Source organism: Natator depressus, chromosome 1 (assembly GCF_965152275.1).
Source record: "Natator depressus isolate rNatDep1 chromosome 1, rNatDep2.hap1, whole genome shotgun sequence".
NCBI lineage: Eukaryota > Metazoa > Chordata > Testudines > Cheloniidae > Natator > Natator depressus.
The window spans coordinates 347,607,081-347,627,637 of NC_134234.1; the positions used below are offsets into that span (position 1 = coordinate 347,607,081).

Consider the following 20,557-nt stretch of genomic DNA (forward strand, 5'->3'; position numbering starts at 1 on the left):
AGCACCTACATACCCTGGTAATGGGCTCCCTTGAAATGCAGCAGAGAGACAGACACGAGGGAGCGTGGGCAGCCCAGAACAGGGCCAATACCTTGGACACCGGCAGCACCCTCAAGTTATAGTCCAATTCTCATGGGCCTGATTGTCCCTGGCACCACACGTCACCATTTACACCAGCGTCCGGTACGTGTAAATCATCACCCAGGGAGGATGGTGCATTTCTGAGTCTCTTTGCACAGGTGTAAATGACAACACCCAATGCAGGGCACTGATGAGCCAAGCACAGGGTGCGTGATGGGCCAAGTGCCTCCCCGGGCTTGAGGGCCAGGAACTGGAAGTTGCCATTTTACCCTGCACTGATGAGGGCTTGATCCCCAGCTGGTGTGACTCCCATGGAGCTGCGGCTAGTTTACACTCCGTGCGCTTCTAGCCCCGGTGATTCTAACAAATCTGAGCAACGCCCACCCGCTGGGGGTCTGACCCCAGTGACTCCAATCACCCTACACCAGACCGTACCCACTGGGGATCCCGCCCACTGACTTCCGGGGGACTCCAGCTGATTTACACTCCCTGGGGATCTGCCCGGAACTTTTCAGTCAGGGCCAGGGCACGAGGGCTCCCTACAGCCACACTGATCTCAGTCCTGACAGATGGGGTGAGGGGGCTGGGGGTGGCGGGGGAGGAAATAGCTTTCATTTTATCTGTTATCTCAGCCCTGACAAACGCTTTCTCCTGGTCACAGCCTGGCTGGTGGCTGGGTCATAGCTCCTCTTATCTCTGTTTGCCTGGGGATTAAATGATTGGAGCTGCCATCAGGACAGATTTGCATGTTCAGTACTGACACCTGGGCCCCTCCCCGGACTGGTCTATAAATGCCCCGGGTCTGGCCAGTCTCTCCTACAGGCTGCACTGGAGCTGGTTTTGCACTAGAGTAGCTACCCAGAGAGACAATCAGGTGAGACCCTGGCTTCCTCCAGCTTCTTTCTTCTCCTGATCTGGGTGGCCGGTGACAGCTACTCTGTTAATGCAGTGGGTGGCCAAGCTTGTCCTGTGTGTCCCCCGCGACCCTGGGGCTGTGTCTGTCTCACCCCTTCCTCCCACCCAGGCCAGTCGTGCACGTGGCACCCTAATGCCCTGCAGAGTTGTGCAAGCTCTCTGCCCCTCCGGGAGCTGGGCCCAACATCCAATCCTGTGTCTAGTCCCTGCTGGATCGCTGCCCTGCAGGGCGGCTCTCCCATTGGATCCTTTCTCCTAATAATGGTGCAACGGGGATCCCAGCCCCCACCATGGGCTGCAGTAACTATCACCCCTGCCCAACCACACAGTGTTGGCTTTCCAGACACTCAGTGTCCATGGAGATAGAAATATGAGTGTGATTCAAACACCTGTTAGTGGGGGAAAGGCCCCAGGGGTGGGGTCAGTGCGTGTTTCATGTACCAGGTGCTGGGTGATAACACGAGAGGACTCCAAGTTTCTAACACTAAACTGGTCTCTAGTCAGAGAACTATTGCAGAGGTGCTGCACCTGCGGCTGGCATTCCAGCCACGTGCACACAGACTGGCCTCCCTCCTGGTGACACAGGTGCCTCTTCCAAACTCTCCCCTCCTCCCAACTGTGCTCCTCTCTCCAAGTTCCATGTAAGTGGCTACCGTGGGGACCTGCCAGCCCCAGCACTGGGTAGAGAGGGACAGCGGGAGATGGCAAATGCCCCTTCTGAGAACTGCTTTGCTCTGCAAATGGGACCTGTTGCCTGAGACCTCTTCTCCCTGCTGACCCCCAGCTCCCTCCCATCTGCAGCCCTGGTTTGGGGAGTCCCTGGTGGTGCTGCTTGCAGAGCCCAGCTACTGAGGAGCTGGGGCCTGGCTCCCTGCTGGGTGCCCAGTTCTGTCCTTGGGGCACGGCTCGGTGAGGACTAGAGGCAGAAGGGCCCTTTGGAACCAGGGACATGGGCTCCAAGGTGGGTCGCTCAGGGCAGGGATGGGATCCCTCTTGGGGCCCTTCCAGCCCAGCCAGGCCCCTTAGCAAACAGCCTCAGCTCCAAAGCACCTCCCGCTGTGAAATGCCCCATGGGAGAAGGGGGGCTGCTCTGTGGACTGTCTCAGGCTCTCGTGGCCCATCTCCCTGGTGTGTTTTCCCCCCAGGGGAAGCGAGAAGATGCGGCCAGTCGCCTACTTCAGCCTCTGTCTCCTCGGCTGCCTGATCTTTAGCCCCTTGCTGGAAGGTGAGTCCCTGCCCGGCCCCCGGTGCTGGAGCCCCCAGGTGCTGTTTGCCCTCAATAGGAAGTGAATTCATTTCACTCAGGGGGCCCCAGCCCCACCATGTTGGAGAAGCCACCACAGCTGTGTCCCCAGAGCCCCTTCCCCACCAAGCCCATTAATCCAGACCCCACTCAACAGCTCAGCACCTGCCCGAGGAGAGAGGCTGCTTCCTGCTGCCCCTGGCTTGAGTGCAGAGGGAATCCCTGAGACCTCCTGGGGCTGAGTGTGAGAGACAGGCTGGGAGCTAAACCTGCCCCCATCTCCTGCTGCTGCCTAGGGAATGAGTTTCCTCACCCGGCGGGGGGTCCTGTCCTACCCAGGGAACAGAATGTGGGGAAAATGTCCCAAATGAGTCACTTCTCTTTTCATTGGGCTCAGAATGGTGCCTCTCCGTCAACTTGATCCCTCTGCTTTTGATAACCCAAAACCTTCCCTCCTTCTCCCCTCCAAAGAAAAATCCGGGGATCACAGACTATTTCTCTCCCCCTGAACCCATTCCTTACTTAGCCCCACAAATCTCTGCAGTTACTCCACATACTGCCAATCCCTCCCACACCCATCTGTTAGTAGCTCTCTGCCTTCCCTTCCCTCTATGGGTCCTCAGCTATCAGAGAATCATAGAAATGTGGGGCTGGAAGGGGCTTCCAGAGGTCACCTAGTCCAAGCCCACCCCCCATACTGAGGCAGGACCAAGTAAATCTACATCATCCCTGACAGGTGTCTGTCCAACCTGGTCTTAAAAACCTCCAGTGACAGGGAATCCACAACCTCCCTTGGAAGCCTGTTCCGGAGCTTCCGTGCCCTGGGAGTCAGAGTTTCTCCTAAGATCTGACCTAACTCTCCCTTGCTGCACATTAAGCCCATTGCTGCTTGTCCTGCCTTCAGCGGACATGGAGGCAATTGATCACCGTCCTCTTTATAACACCCCTGAACATACGTGAAGACTGTTCTCAGGTCGCCCTTAGTCTCTTTTCTCAAGGCTAAACATGCCCAGTTTGTTTGACCTTTCCCCATAGCTCAGGTTCTCTCAACCTTTCATCATTTCTGTTGCTCTCCTCTGGACTCTCTCCACCTTATCCACATCTTTCTGAAAGTGCGGTGCCAGACCTGGACACAGAACTCCGGCTGCGACCTCGCCAGTGCCGAGCCAAGCAGGACAATGACCTCCTGCGTCTTACACACAGCACTCCTGTTAACACACCCGTGACAGTCCTCGCTCGGGGGTTAGTCGGTAGGGGAACGTCCCCTAGTGGTCAGGGCTTAGGCACGTGACTTGCAGGGGGTTTGTTGGCAGGGGGGCCCAAGCCCTCCCACTACACCGGGCTCCAACCCAGGGCCCTTTGGGGGCTCTCAGTTATCTGACAGCCAGGGCAGCTTAAGGCTGCCCTCCCTGGGCCACTTCCTACCACCCCCTCCCCGCGATTGTCCCCAGGACACTGTCTGGGTTTGGATGCTGTGAACAGTGTCCGTTCACCACCCAGCACCTTCTGGCGGCTGCTTGCAGGGGGTAGCTGTCTTCCTCTCTCACGTTGGCATCTGCCTCCTCCTGCAATATGGCCCCCTCCTGGGCCCGATCAGCCCTAGGGCCTTCCCCTTCTAGGGCCATCCAAGCCAAGTGCAGGGGAATTAGCAAAACTCAGAGTCCATGGGAGTCCTGGGAGTCCGCTCCCAGGCTGCTTCTGTAATAGGTCCTCCCTTCCCTCAGTGAGGATATGGACAGTTGTCGTGGGGAGAGATTCTGCCTTTCCCTTAGCTCAGCTCCCCTCTGCTGGAGCTGCAGGTCACAGGTCTGCTCTCTTCCCTGGGCTACCACCAACTGAGCTGCTCCCCTTCCCTTTAACTCCTCCTCCAGTTGGAGCATTTCCTACAGGTGTGGTGGAGCCGCAGTTCCCTAACCTCTGTTTGCCCACTGTGGGGTTTGTATACCCCGTCACAGCACCCCAGGGTGATATCAGCCTTCTTCTCAACTGCATCACATTGTTGACTCATATTCAGTTTGTGACCCACTCGAACCTCGAGATCCTTTTCAGCAGTGCTACCACCTAGCCAGTTAGTCCCCATTCTGTACTTGTGCATTTGATTCTTCCTTCCTAAGTGAAGTACTTCGCACTTATCTTTATTGAATTTCATCTTGTTGATTTCAGACCAATTCTCCAACTTGTCAAGGTCATTTTTAATTCTAAACCTGTTCTCTGAAGTGCTAGCAACCCCTCCCAGCTTGGAGTCATCCATTGTGAAGTCCATTGTGATTATTCTGCTGCTGTAATTTCTACTCTTCCTTAGAATCATGAAATCTTTCATTTCATGGTCACTTTCACCCAATTATCTTCACTTCAGATTCTCAACCAATTCCTCCCCATTAGTCAGAATTAAGTCTAACATGGCTTTTCTTCTTTTTACTTTCTGCGCTTTGGGAAATAGATGTTATCTCCAATACATTCTAAGAATGTTTTTTAAAATTTTATGTTTTGCCATATTGCTTTTCCAACAGATATCTAGGAAGCTGAAGTCCTCCCATTAGTACCAGGGGTCTTGTCTTTTGGATATTTCTGTTATTTGTTCTAGAAATATCCCATCCACCTCCTTCTCCCCCTGATTTGGTGATTTAGAATAGACCCCTACCATGACATCACCCCTCTTTTTTTCCCCTTTTATCTTTACCCAGAGACTTCCAGTTGGTCTGTCTCTCACCTTCTGGACCTCAGAACAAGTGTATATATTCTTGATGTCTAATACAAAATCTCCTCCCTTTTTTCTCTGACTGTCTTTCCTGAACAAGCCATACCTCTCTATGCCAATATTCCAGTCATGAGATCTATCCCACCAAGTCCCTGTGATGCCAACTAAGTCATAATTTAGCTTATATACTCATACTTCCTGTTCTTCTGTTTATTCCCCATACTCCTTGCATTTGTGTATAGACACCTGAGATGCAGAGCAGATTCCCACACTGTTATCCCTCTTGTTGCTCCTATGACCCCATTGTAATTTTCCATTTCCCCTCCCCCAACATTTAATCTTCTGCTAAGGTCACCTGTGGGATTTTGTCACTGCCCCTTTTCAACCCAGTTTAAAGCCCTCCTCACTAGGTTGGCAAATCAGTGTGTGGTGTCCCTTCATCCTCTAATATACTACAATGCCCCCAACCTCCCCTCTGCTCCCAGTCCCACCAGTGTCCCCATAACACCCAGTGCTGCCCACCTCACCCCATAATCCCCTGTATACTTTGACTCAACCCCCTTGCTACCCCGCCCCATCAGGTTCCCCAGTGCCCCTGCACAGAAGATAGGAGGCGACCATCTTCCTTGAGGGCAGCCCAGCTCCTGTCCCCTCGGGAAGGGAGACAGTGGTAATTTTCACTAGGACAGCCTCACTGCCACAGACAAAGGGGGCAAGGGAGGGGCAGCTGTTTTAACTGAGTGGCTTCAGCTCCATTGAAAGTAACAGGAGACAGTGGCCATTTTGAGAGAAGGCAAAAGTTCAGAGGATTTTTGAGATCTGCAGAAGCTGGAATGACGACAACTGACAGCTCTGATCCCATTCTCTTCTCCGAAACAGCCTCTCCCCGCCATTTCCTCTCTCCCCATCCCATCTCCTCTCTTGGATCAGGAGTAGAGGCCAGGTCCTGTCCCGGTGGCTGGCTGTACTACCATCACCACTGCTATGGGTTCTTCCCCGGAAAAATGACCTGGGCAGACGCTGAGGTACGAGGCTCCTCTCAGGGATCCATGGTGAAGTGTGGGTTCGTTGGGAGGGGTGGGGGCTGAAGGGGTTTGGTGACATCACCACTGGTCCCTGGGCATAGGTGCTGGAACTAGGGGTACTGGCAGTGCAGCCGCACCCCCGGCTTGAAGTGGTTTCCATTACATCCAGGGGTCACAGTCTGGTTCAATGGCTCTCAGCACCCCCACTATACAGCTGTTCCAGCTGTCCCTCTCCGTGGGTGTATCTCTGCAGCGGTGGGATGGGGAGGCTGCAGAGGTGACATGGCTGGTGCCAGGCACTGGGGCTCGGGAACAGGCACAGAGAGGGGGCTCTCTCCTCACAGCCATCCCTGCTCCTGCTGCAGCCTGGTGGGGCAGGACCCCCACCAGTGCCAAACAGCGTCCCCCTGCATGGGGGTAACAGGCCTCACTGATGTTCCTGCCACAGGTGGAGTGTCAGCATCAGCGCAAGGGGGCCCACCTCGCCTCCATTCTCAATGAGGCAGAAGGGAACGTGGTGGCCAGATACATCAAGATGTCAGGCTCCAGGGATTCTGTGTGGATCGGACTCCACAACCCCCAGCATGTGAGTGCCCAGAGCCGGCTTTGGCCTCTGGCAGCTGCTTCTCCTATTGGAGGTTTCCCAGGCACTCTGCAGAGACCATGCTCCATGGACCCTTCATAGGAGCTGCCAGGATCTCCCTCCCCCATTCCTTCTCCCCTTCTCCCTGTCATGGGCACCAGCATCTCCCACTGCACTCCACCTTTAACCCCTGCCCTCCTGCACCCTTTCCATCTCCATCCTACGTTGAGGTCTAACTCCCCTTTGGCTTTTCCCTTCTAAATACAACCAGGCCCTGGTCTCCCTGGTCATCAAATGAACCTTTGACCTGAACCTGCCTCTCCAACTACTGCCCGATTTCCCTTCCCCTCTCCTACTTCATGCAATGTGCAGTGCCCTCCCCCCACATCCCGTCTCCACTCCACCCTCACCAAGTTTTTTAGAGACTTTTTCCTGCCCAAAACTTGAGTCTCTGCTCCCCAGTGACCTCTGGATTGCCCCTGACACTGCTGGTTGCTCCCTCAGCTTGGGGATCATGTCATCACCTGCTTCTCCTTAGGAGAGCCCCCAGCTCCTTAGGGCAGGAAGATGAAGGGGGAGCAGTCACAGGCTGGGAAGGAGGCCCCAGATGGGGACGTAGCAGTTGCAAATGTAACGCTTCTGCCAGGTGGAGTTGACAGCAACCAGGCCTGGGTTCAATATGTAGGGGTTCCTCTTAACAATATAACACAGAACTGGCTCAAGCCCCTACCTGGTAACCTGGGACAATTACACACCACCCCTGGGCACCTCTAAGAGGCCATACTTCTCCTCTCATACCCACCAAGTGTGGGTGTAGAAAATAATTTTTTAACAGAAGGAGGGAAGGAACCCAGCATTAATTTGGGAAAACACCACAAGCAGGATTCCCAAACATAAAACCATGAACAAACCCCCCACCCCATAGTGTGCTGGGTAGCGCCCTTCTGTTTCAGGGTTGAGTCCAAAACCCTTTCATTTACCTGTGATGGGTTCCCCTCTAGGATGCCACCTGGAATTGGGGTACCACTGAGCACCCTGACTCACTAGCCTGGGCTTCTTCTCACACTGTACTGCTGTGACAAGCTGCAAAGCCCTCCAGCCTGCACTTTCACCAGCATTCACACTGGTAGGGACACACCCTGCTGCAGTTACACACAGGCTCTCTGACAACCAGCTTCCCAGCCTAGGACCCCAGAGCAGCGCCGTCCTGCCCTGGTCAAATCTGGCCAGTGTAAAAGTTTATTACCCGGTCCGACGCTCCCTCAATGTGAAGAGAAAAATGCACAATTGTGGTAACCAAGCAGAGGCTTCCCCCAAGCACTCCAGTCAAAGCTCACTGGTTTAGACTGAAACAAAAACAAGTTTATTAACTACAAAAGATAGATTTTAAGTGATAGCAAACAGATCAAAGCAGATTACCTAGCAAATAAAGCAAACTAAGCTTAATATACTAAATAGATTGGGTATGAATTAGCAGATTCTCACCCTTACTCATGGCACAGGCAGACTTTAGAGTCTCAAGGCACAAACTATGCTTGCTTTACAGCTTGGAATTCCTAGGTGTTTCATACAGAGGCTAGAAATCCCGTTAGCCTGGGTCCAGCACTTCCCCCAGTTCAGTCTTTTTTCCTCAGATGTTTCCAGGAGTCTCCTTGTGTGGGGAGTGAAGAACCACAGATGATGTCACTCTCTGCCTTTAGCATAGGGTAGGAACCCTTTGTTTCAAAGCTTGGTTCCCAGAGCGGTTTGTGGAAAAATACTGACATCCCAAGATGGAGTCCAGCATCATGTGGCCTGGTCACATGTCCTTGTAGAGTCATAGCAGCCATCACTCACAGGCTGTCTCTAGCATTCTCAGGAAGGCTCACCAGGTGGGGGATAAGCTTCTCTTAAGGCCTATCGTTCTTTCTAATGGCCCATAACCCTGAATAAGCCCGTTACAACCAGCTATTTAGACTGAAAGCATGCTGCCTAGTGGACGATACCCAGGTGTAACTACATTTGAAGTACAGATACATAGTCAGTATTTATAACTTCAGATAGAAAAACTATATATGTATAGAAAGAGGATAATCATATTCAGCAAATCATAACTTTCCCAGTCACACCTCACATGACTTATCTTGCATAAAATCCATCATAATTATGCTATAATCCTATCACTATGAAGAATATGGGGTGCAGTGTCACGGTACCCCTCCCTTCTCTGTCTACCGAACCCCACTCACATTTGTTGTCCTTAGTCAGTGAACACCCCGAGTTCAGAGGTGCATCTGCGTGTTCACCTCACAGCCTCGTGGGATAGGGAGGAGAAGGCATCTTGTTCACTCCACCATCCGGGCCCTTGCTCTGGCATCATCTGCCCTGCCCTGCGGCCACCTCTCTGCTCCGCTGTTTGCTGAGGCCCACCCGCTGTTTCCTGTGCCGCTTGTCACTGACGCACACCGCCACTTTCTCTTGCCACCTGCCTCTCTTCTGTGATTTCTGCAGCTTGGTCTGCTGAGGTTCCACCGGGCTCTCAGTGACTTTCGGCTCTCTGTGGAGAACCTCATTGCTGAAGCAGGCTTGGCAGAAACTCTGTCCCACAGCAGACGTTTTCAGCTGTAGTGATCACTTAACAAAAAAAAGACCCCAATGGAGCCTTAATTAGCTCTGTCTTTGAACAGTAGGAGGGGCATTTTAAACCATGCCTAAGACTCTTAGGCAGAGCCCATACCTCCAGGGAAGACACCTATCCCCACCCCCTCTCACCCTTCACAGGGTCTGGCATCTGAACCGCCTGGTTAGCGAGCTCAGTTCAGTTGAGGGTGACCTCAGTCAGGGCTAAGCACCGTTCTGCTGCCCTTTACTGATACAGTAAGGATAACAACATTTCATTAGCCTACGTTCAGTACTAAAGCGATCTGTAACCCAACACCAGCCAGAGTTGATCACTTTGCCAACCCAGCTCTGTCTGCTCATACCTAGCCAGACTGGGTTTGTTCATTTAAATACGGTCCGGTCCTGAAGCCCAGCTCATCACTAGCTGTCAGGGCAGAGCTCATTCAAGCCTTGCTTACGTGAACGTAGGACTAAAAAGAACCTGCAGGCTCACCGAGTCCAGCCCCCGCTATGGCAGGCAACCCTGTTATATCATCCCCTTTGTAAACTTGTCAAGCTCCATCTGAAGCTTTGTCTCCATCAGTTTCCTTTCCATCCAAACTTTTCATGGGGGCGCTGGGGTCCGGAGGCTCCCTGAACAGCACACACAGACACAGGCTATGGATCCCATTAAGAAAGGCCATACAGTGTGTCAAGTTTCCTTCCCCACTCTGAACTCTAGGGTACAGATGTGGGGACCTGCATGAAAGACCCTCTAAGCTGATTCTTACCAGCTTAGGTTAAAAACTTCCCCAAGGTACAAACTTTGCCTTGTCCTTGAACCCTATGCTGCCACCACCAAGCGTTTTAAACAAAGAACAGGGAAAGAGCCCACTTGGAGACGTCTTCCCCCAAAATATCCCCCCAAGCCCTACGCCCCATTTCCTGGGGAAGGCTTGATAATAATCCTCACCAACTGGTACAGGTGAACACAGACCCAAACCCTTGGACCTTAAGAACAATGAAAAATCAATCAGGTTCTTGAAAGAAGAATTTTAATTAAAGAAAAGGTAAAAGAATCACCTCTGTAAAATCAGGATGGGAAATACCTTAAGGGTAATCAGATTCCAAACATAGAGAATCCCTCTAGGCAAAACCTTAAGTTACAAAAAGACACAAAAAACAGGAATATACACTCCATCCAGCACAGCTTATTTTACCAGCCATTAAGCAAAAGGAAATCTAATGCATGTTCCAGCTAGATTACTTACTAACTTAACAGGCGTTGTAAGGCTGCATTCCTGATCTGTTCCCACAAAAGCATCACACAGGCAGACGAACCCTTTGTCCCCCCCCCCCTCCAGATTTGAAAGTATCTTGTCCCCTCATTGGCCATTTTGGGTCAGGTGCCAGCGAGGTTCTCTTAGCTTCTTAACCCTTTACAGGTGAAAGGATTTTGCCTCCGGCCAGGAGGGATTTTATTGCACTGTATACAGAAAGGTGGTTACCCTTCCCTTTATATTTATGACACAGGGTCAGACCAAAGGTCCATCCAGCCCAGTATCCTGTCTACCGACAGTGGCCAATGCCAGGTGCCCCAGAGGGAGTGAACCTAATAGGTGATGATCAAGTGATCTCTCTCCTGCCATCCATCTCCACCCTCTGACAAACAGAGGCTAGGGACACCCATTCCTTACCCATCCTGGCTAATAGCCATTAATGGACTTAACCTCTATGAATTCATCCATGATCAAACAGGTAATGATTCCTCAGACCTGAGGCTGGATTGAACCCAGAGCCGGAAAAGTGTGAGGCTCTGTATCCCATTTTCTAGTCTCCTCAGCCATCTAGCTCCCCCTGGCCTGGAAAGAGATTGGATCTAGTACTCTGACTCCCAAAGCCAGAGCCAGCACCCCTAGAGGTGAAAGGCCCCATGTCCCCTTCTCTGATTCTACTGAGCTAGCCAGTCCTGCTAACTTGGGGCCAGACTGGTGCTCAGCCCACTACAGGAGAAAAGGCCCTGTATCCCATTCCCTGGCCCAACCAGCATCTCCATCACAGACGCACTTTTCTTTTGCTTAAACAAGGTGAGATCACCCACCTTAAAACCACCAGTGCCCCACGGCGGGCTGTGCCCATGGGGGTTAGGGACTAGAACATACTCTAGAGTGACTCTGTTCCATTACGAGGAGTTTCGTTAATTCAGGCAAAGAGCTTGGAAGGCAGAAGGTAACGTTGACGTGCTGAGTGTTACTATTGGATCAGAGTCTCCAGGGCCTGTTCCCCTGAGCTGGCCTCTCCCCTACTGCCCTACGGACCTTCCCCGACTCCCTCCCACTGCCTGAGTAGGGCACATCTTTGTTGGGTTCAGGCGTTTCTATGGTGCCTTATCACCAAGGTCTCTTCTCCCCGGCCCCCCAACCTTTCCGCCCTGTCTCTGCAGAACAATTGCTGGAAGTGGACAGATGGGTCGCTGTATCACTACAGTGCTTGGAACCCTGGGGAACCAAACAACGTGCATAACGCTGAGTACTGCATCGAGCTGCTGAACTACAGGGGTAAGCAGACGGCCCAACCGCCCACTCACCCACAAAGGAGCCAAGGCAGGACCCTGGCAGAGATGGCCTCCTGTCCAGGCACCCTGCCTCTCTCTCTCAGCTCACACTGCTGCGCTCCAGAGATAATCCCCTTATCTCACCTGGGAACTCCTCCCCCACGCGTCCCAGGTTGAGGCTCGGCTCAGCTCCAGTCCGAGGCAGGCCATGCAGTACATTTGGCCCCAGATGCTCAGTTAAAGGGAAAGACCAGAGCAGAGGTGTTGCCCACTAGGGGCCACATAGGTGGGGTATGGGTTCTTCAGTTGGTGCCTTGGTGGCTTTTGCCACCCTGATTCCGGAGGCAACCAGGGGGCTCTTTGGGCCCCAGGGCAATTTAGGGCAACCTCAGGGCTGCTCTGACAGTGGCAGTAACAACCTGGATGGCCAGAGCTCAGTGGCTTCCGCCACACCCTGCCTGTCCCTTATGCTGCGGGGGCCAGGACTGGGCAGGGCAGCTGTCTCTGCTGGGTTTCCCTACGCACAAGGAATCCCCAGCTGGCCGTTTAAGCCAGCTTCCAGCTATCCGTGTTGCTGGAGTGGCCTGAGGGGCAGAGAGGGGCTGAAGGTCTCATCCCATTCGCTGGCAATAGGACAGAGAGCTGGGTGAACAGGGAAAGCTCACTCGCTAATTCATGAGTGACTCATTGTTCATGAAAACAACCAGAAGGCCGGTGGCACCTTAAAGACTAACAGATTTATTTGAGCAGAAGCTTTTGTGGGTAAAACCCCACTTCTTCAGATGCATGGAGTGAAAATTACAGATGCAGACATAAATATACTGGCACATGAAGAGAAGGGAGTTACCTCATAAGTGGAGAACCAGTGAGACAGGGCCAATTCGGTCAGGGTGGACGTAGTCCACTCCCAACAATAGATGAGGAGGTGTCAATTCCAGGAGAGGCAAAGCTGCTTCTGTAATGAGCTAGCCACTCCCAGTCCCTATTCAAGCCCAAATTAATGGTGTTAAATTTGCAAATGAATTTTAGTTCTGCTGTTTCTCTTTGAAATCTGTTTCTGAAGTTTTTTTGTTCAAGTACAGCTACTTTCAAATCTGTTACTGAGTGTCCAGGGAGATTGAAGTGTTCTCCCACTGGCTTTTGTGTGTTGCCATTCCTGATGTCCGATTTGTGTCCATTTATTCTCTATGTAGGGACTGTCCGGTTTGGCCAATGTACATGGCAGAGCGGCATTGCTGGCACATGGTGGCATATATCACATTAGTAGCCATGCAGGTGAATGAGCCCCTGATGCTGTGGCTGATGTGGTTGGGTCCTCTGATGATGTCACATGAGTAGATATGGGGACAGAGTAGGCAACGAGGTTTGCTACAGGGATAGGTTCCTGGGTTAGTGGTTCTGTGGTGTGGTGTGTAGTTGCTGGTGAGTATTTGCTTCAGGTTCGGGGGCTGTCTGTAAGCGAGGACCCAGAAGTCACCTACTACAGGACAGGCCCCACAAGGAAAATAACAGAACGCCACTAGCCGTCACCTTCAGCCCCCAACTAAAACCCCTCCAGCGCATCATCAACGATCTACAATCTATCCTGGAAAACGATCCCTCACTCTCACAGACCTTGGGAGACAGGCCAGTCCTCGCTTACAGACAGCCCCCCAACCTGAAGCGAATACTCACCAGCAACCACACACCACACAAAAGAACCACTAACCCAGGAACCTATCCTTGCAACAAAGCCCGTTGCCAACTGTGTCCACATATCTATTCAGGGGACACCATCACAGGGCCTAATCACATCAGCCACACCATCAGAGGCTCATTCATCTGCACATCCACCAATGTGATATATGCCATCATGTGCCAGCAATGCCCCCCTGCCATGTACATTGGCCAGACCGGACAGTCCCTACGTAAAAGAATAAATGGACACAAATCAGACGTCAAGAATTATAACATTCAAAAACCAGTAGGAGAACATTTCAATCTTCCTGGACACTCAATAACAGATTTGAAAGTAGCTGTACTTGAACAAAAAAACTTCAGAAACAGATTTCAAAGAGAAACAGCAGAACTAAAATTCATTTTCAAATTTAACACCATTAATTTGGGCTTGAATAGGGACTGGGAGTGGCTGGCTCATTACAAAAGCAGCTTTGCCTCTCCTGGAATTGACACCTCCTCATCTATTGTTGGGAGTGGACTACATCCACCCTGATCGAATTGGCCCTGTCAACACTGGTTCTCAGCATGTGAGGTAACTCCCTTCTCTTCATGTGTCAGTATATTTATGTCTGCATCTGTAACTTTCACTCCATGCATCTGAAGAAGTGTGGTTTTTACCCACGAAAGCTTCTGCCCAAATAAATCTGTTAGTCTTTAAGGTGCCACTGGACTCCTGGTTGTTTTTGTGGATACAGACGGATACGGCTCTCCCCTGATCATTGTTCATGGGCCATGCTAGTCACGTGACTCGCCCAGCCTCAGATGCTCCTGAGTCTGAGTGTTCAGGAGCGTTGGCACGAATGCTCCTTCCCTCAACCTCACACTGGGCAGGATTTGCTTTTCCATTATCTCCTACTGAAAAAGAGTCATTCATCCAATCATGGAGCGGGAGCAATGCCATGTGACCTGCATAACCAATCACACACTCAGCAAATCGTTAAAGTGAAAAATTTGCAAAGCCAGTGTGGGTACCATTTCTGAATAACGCTCCCAGGGCTCTGTGGCACTGCAAATGGGAGAAAGGGTGAAGTTCACAGCAATTCATAGATTCAGAGATACTAAGGTCAGAAGGGACCATTACGATCATCTAGTCCGACCTCCTGCACAACACAGGCCACAGAATCTCACCCACCCACTCCTGCGAAAAACCTCTCACCTATGTCTGAGCTATTGAAGTCCTCAAATCGTGGTTTAAAGACTTCAAGGAGCAGAGAATCCTCCAGCAAGTGGCCTGTTCCCCATGCTACAGAGGAAGGTGAAAAACCTCGAGGGCCTCTTCCAGTCTGCCCTGGAGGAAAATTCCTTCCCGACCCCAAATATGGCGATCAGCTAAACCCTGAGCATATGGGCAAGATTCACCAGCCAGAATCCTTTGTGCTGTCCCTTGGGGAGAGATGCTGCCAATGGGCCACACACAAACCCAGATGTGCAGGAGATGGAGGTAGGGCCGGCTCATTCAGCACAGAGCAAGCTGGTGTCACACTTCCTGAGCTTGTCCCTGCTGGCACCTAGCCAGGGCTCTCACGCTCTCCTTTCTGGCCTTTTGAGGGGTGTTGGGAGGGGATGGGTGGTAACAGCAGTCGCAGATTGAGAGGCAGCATGGTCTAGTGGACAGGAACGGGACTCTGACTCCAGAGACCTGGCTTCTATTCCCAGCCCTTCCACTGAGCTGCTGGGTGACCTCGGGCAAGTCACTTCTCCACTCTGGGCCTCAGTTTCCCTTCCCACCTCTTGTCTATTTAGACTGTGCGCTCTCTGGGCAGGGATTGTCTGTCAGTGTGTGTATGGACACAGCACCTAGCAGCAAGAGGCCCCCTTGTGCTCTCATCAGATACATTCCAACACAATAGAAGAGGGTCTTCCACTGTCACACTGACTCAGCTTCCCTCAGGGAGCGATGGAACCTGTCCCTGTCTGAGGCACGTGGGCCTTCACCTTCAGCCTCCTCATCCTCACAGCCTCCTGCACAGGGGATGGGGGGGTCTTCTCTCAGCTGGTGCAATGAGGGGGGGGGTCACTGTAAGGGCAGGAATGGCCCCACTTGCCCTTCCCCTGCCCCAGTGATTTCTGTTTTGCCTTCTAGGTTTTAAGAAATGGAATGATATTACCTGTAACAAGCAAAACACCTACATTTGCAAGTATGAACTCTAGCGAGGGGAGTCGCTCGCCTGCGCCTGAAGGGGGAGCTCAGCACCTGGGATGCAAAAGACCTGGGCTCCTTGGGTATGATCAGGCAACGTCCCAGACATTCAGATGCTTTTGCTACTTCAAGAACCAGTCGCCTCCCTCCCTGAGAGACCAGATCTCACTTCCCAAGCTGCAAACTGTCTTCCCCCAAGTGTCTCTGTTCGAGTTACACTCCTGCCCCTTCCCTCCCTTCCCCTCAATGTCTGCATCCCACTACAATAATAAACTCTCCTGAGCATGCAGTTCTGTGTGTCTCCTCTGTCCCATTCCTGGCCCCCATGTAGATGAGTCCATCCTAGAATCATAGAATCATAGAATATCAGGGTTGGAAGGGACCTCAGGAGGTATCTAGTCCAACCCCCTGCTCAAAGCAGGACAAAATCCCCAACTAAATCATCCCAGCCAGGGCTTTGTCAAGCCTGACCTTAAAAACATCTAACGAAGGAGATTCCACCACATCCCTAGGTAACGCATTCCAGTGTTTCACCACCCTCCTAGTGAAAAAGTTTTTCCTAATATCCAACCGAAACCTCCCCCACTGCAACTTGAGACCATTACTCCTCGTTCTGTCCTCTTCTACCACTGAGAATAGTCTAGAACCATCCTCTCTGGAACCACCTCTCAGGTAGTTGAAAGCAGCTATCAAATCCCCCCTCATTCTTCTCTTCTGCAGACTAAACAATCCCAGTTCCCTCAGCCTCTCCTCATAAGTCATGTGTTCCAGACCCCTAATCATTTTTGTTGCCCTTCGCTGGACTCTCTCCAATTTATCCACATCCTTCTTGTAGTGTGGGGCCCAAAACTGGACACAGTACTCCAGATGAGGCCTCACCAATGTCGAATAGAGGGAAACGATCACGTCCCTCGATCTGTTCGCTATGCCCCTACTTATACATCCCAAAATGCCATTGGCCTTCTTGGCAACAAGGGCACACTGCTGACTCATATCCAGCTTCTCGTCCACTGTAACCCCTAGGTCCTTTTCCGCAGAACTGCTGCCTAGCCATTCGGTCCCTAGTCTGTAGCTGTGCATTGGGTTCTTCCGTCCTAAGTGCAGAACCCTGCACTTATCCTTATTGAACCTCATCAGGTTTCTTTTGGCCCAATCCTCCAATTTGTCTAGGTCCCTCTGTATCCTATCCCTGCCCTCCAGCGTATCTACCACTCCTCCTAGTTTAGTATCATCCGCAAATTTGCTGAGAGTGCAATCCACACCATCCTCCAGATCATTTATGAAGATATTGAAGAAAACCGGCCCCAGGACCGACCCCTGGGGCACTCCACTTGACACTGGCTGCCAACTAGACATGGAGCCATTGATCACTACCCGTTGAGCCCGACAATCTAGCCAACTTTCTACCCACCTTATAGTGCATTCATCCAGCCCATACTTCTTTAACTTGCTGGCAAGAATACTGTGGGAGACAGTGTCATAAGCTTTGCTAAAGTCAAGAAACAAGAAATCCTGCCCCCTCCGACTGTGTCCTGAACCGCCCAGATCCCACTGGAGGAGAGGAAGGGAACCCCCGGAGGGAGGCAGGATGGGCCTGGCCTTTTGGATAAGGGACAGGACTTGGTCTCCCTCCAGAGATCTGCAATAAGCAGAGTTTCCTCTTTTCTGGCCCACCCTCCCTGTGTCATCTCCTCCTGGTCTCATCTCCACTCAGGCACTAAGTGCCTCAAAGCAGGGATGTGTCTGTCTGTTCTGTAAACATCAGAGCCCCGCAGAGCTGGAATCGTGACTCAGGCTGCGAGTTTGTGACGGAGGTCACGGATTCTGTGACTTTCTGGGACCTCCGGGACTTTTGCAGCAGCCGGTGAGCCTGGCTCAGGCAGCCCCTGCACCAGGAGCACCAGCCACTGCTGGGGCAGTCCCAGGCCACCATGCCCACCCCCCCACCAGCGCTTACCTGGGGGGCTCCCCGGAAGTGGTGACATCCCCTCGCTCAGCTGCTATTCAGAGATGTGGCCAGGCAGCTCTGCGCACCTGCTTCCACCCAGGGCACCATCCCTGCAGCTCCCATTGTCTGGGAGGTGGCCAATGGGAGCTGTGGGGGCGGTGCTTGCAGGCAGAGGCAGTGCACAGAGCTGCCTGGCCACGCCTCCCCCTAGCAGCTGAGTGAGGGGGATGTCGCCGCTTCCGGGGAGCTCCCCAGGTAAGCACTGCCAAGAGCCCACCTCACCCTATCCCTTGCCCCAATCCCCTGCTCCTCCCACACCCAAACTCTGCTGCTGGGGAGGGGGAAGGCGTGGAGCTGGGTAGGGAGCCTGCCAGCCCCACCAACTCCCAGCACCAGCAGGGTCCCAGGCCATGCGCTGCTGCCCGCCCTCTCTGCATCACCAGCAGGGGTCCCGGGTCACACACCCCCCACCTGCCCACCCCAGCACAGGGCCGCCCTCCCCCAGCACCCACAGGGCCTCTGGGCATCCCCCACCCCCCAGTTTTAGTCACCAGTATTTTTAGTAAAAGTCATGGACAGGTCACAGGCCATGAATATTTGTTTACAGCCCATGACCCATCTGTGTCTTTTACTAAAAATACCCATGACTAAAACGTTGCCTTAATTATGACCCTCCACAGGCAGCGCTAGAGGACTAAGAGCTAGCAGCTGAGAGCTGTAGCAGACTCCTAGGATCAGGCACTGCGAGGGACATGTAGCACACACACTTATTTGTCTCCTACACATGGTGGCTGCTGCTGGGATTAATACACAGTGGCAACGTGATCATTTGTGGAGTAGGAATCCCCCTCAGGAATCATCACAATTTTCATGCAAAGCAGCAAGTTAACAAAGCTTGGCGGAGTGCTGTATAGAAAGACACATTGCTGGTGCTCATTGTGAATGGGGTGCCTCAAAGCCTCCCTGATTCGAATAGTCCCCGACCTGTTGTGCCCCTCTAATAGCCCTGGTATCTGACTGCTCAAAATCAGCTCCCAGGTGATCCGCCTCCGCGCTCCACCCTGGGGGAAACTTCTCACCCTTAGCCTCACAAATATTATGGAGTGCTCAGAAGGCTGCTATGACCATGGAAATATTTTCCTCATTTAGGTCTAACTGCCACAGAGGCAGCGCCAGCAAGCTTTTAATTTGCCACAGACACATTCTACAGTCATTCTGCACCCTCTCAGCATATTGTTGAAGTGCTCCTTGCTGCTGTCCAGGTTTCCTGTGTAAGGCTTCATAAGCCATGAGAATAAGGGGTATGCTCGGTCTCCCAGGGTCACTGGCCATTTCAACATCCCCCTCTGGAATCTTCTGGTCTGGAAAGAAAGTCCCGGCTTGCAACTTTCTGTACAGGCCAGTGTTCCTGAAGATGCAACACCCTGCGCTGATGTCAGTGAAATGCCTATGGTGATCCACAAGTGCCTGCAATGCAATAGAGAAGTACCCCTTTCTATTGATTTACTCCGTCGCAAGATGGTCCAGAGCCAAAATTGGGATATGTGTTCCATCTGTCGCCCCACAGCAGTTAGGGAATCCCGTTGCTGCAAAGCCTTCCACTATTTCACACACATTGCCAAGAGTCACAGTCCTTCGTAGGACAATGCGGCTAATGGTCCTGAACACCTGCATTAATGCAGCCCTGTGATGGGGTGGATCGGCCCCGCACTGCTACATCAGGGGTTAATCCTTCCCTCCTAGCAGAAGAAGCCCTGCCTCTGAGGCTCTGCCGGGCATGCTCCATCTGGAAGTCAGGTATAAAAGTCTGCTGAGCTGCTCAGTCAGGGGGAACTGCCAGAGGGGAAGGAGGCTTGTCACTCTCTCCAACAGAAGAGAGGCCTGCACCCCAGGATGCAGAGGCCAGACATGCCCAGACACACTGCAGAGGGGAGGCAGAGGATGCCACAGATCTGGCAGAATCTGAGCAAGGGGTAGGAAGGGACCCAGAGAGTCCTTAAAGGGGAACGGTGCTGAAACCGTTCAGGCCGGTGTGTTTCAGGAGGATCCCCGTCAGACCACTGGTGAGGAGAACTCGCCACCAACAGGGACCTGGGTCGGGACCTGGTGGAGGGGCCGGGCCTGGGTCCCCCTACCTCGGCCACTCACCTTTGAGAGGCGATGGCCCACACAGTGAGTTGGTAGGACTCTGGTCATTGGGCCGTACTGCCCTAGGGGTGCATCATATAGACTCCGGCCACTAGGCTGCATTACCCCATCAGGGGAGGGGAATTAGGTAGACTCTGGCCATTGGGCTGTACTACTCTAGGGGTGCATTTTATGGACTCCGGCTGCTAAGCTGCATTACCCCCATCAGGGGAGGGGAATTAGGTAGACTCTGGCCACTGGGCCGCACTGCCCTAGTGGTGCACTGTATGGACCCTGGCCACTAGGCCGCATTACCCCACGATGGAAGTGGAAGTAGATGGACTCTGGCCATTGGGTCACACTCTGCTAATTACAGAGGGGTTTAGAACGTGGACTTGAGCGTAGAGAGGCTGTGTTACCTCCCACCCCCGGACTGAAGGGGCCGACGAAGAACTAACACTGCCACAAGCCCCAGCAGTGGACTTCCCAACTCCAAACTGATTTGCAGCCGACCAATAGCAACCTGGAGTTGCGAGCTTCATAACAGGGACCAAAACAGCAGAGAGGAGTGCTGGCTCCATCCTTCCAGACAGGGACGGCAGGCACACAGTAAACAGGGGCAGTTGAAAAATGCCGACAGGCCGTCGGAAGCCCATGGAATGATGGGACAGAAAAAATTGCATCATGGGATGTAGAGCCTGCACCCATGATGCACTGCGATCCACCCCACCTTCCCAGAGCTCCGAGCTGCAGAAGGTGGCAAGGAGCGCAGTGGGCTCGCTACCCACAGCGCACTGCTCTGACTGTCCACGTTAGAACACCAGCTGTGGGCGTGCGCCACCAACAGAAGGAGCTTTGCGTGAACCGGCACACGCAATGTATTAATACAGGGTTTGCTTGTCGGAGTAACTTGCGCCGACATAACTGTGTAGTGTAGACAAGGC

At 52.6% G+C, this 20,557-nt stretch overlaps 1 protein-coding gene across 1 annotated transcript; it reads left to right on the top strand.

Moving 5' to 3' along the window:
* The first annotated feature begins 872 nt into the window (after positions 1-872).
* LOC141980989 (C-type lectin-like) lies at positions 873-15,555 on the top strand. Its single transcript, XM_074942806.1, is given in 6 exon segments — positions 873-955; positions 2,142-2,221; positions 5,817-5,962; positions 6,417-6,548; positions 11,569-11,683; positions 15,482-15,555. Coding segments are annotated over 6 exon segments (624 nt in total). The 3' UTR covers positions 15,550-15,555.
* Positions 15,556-20,557: the final 5,002 nt, after the last annotated feature.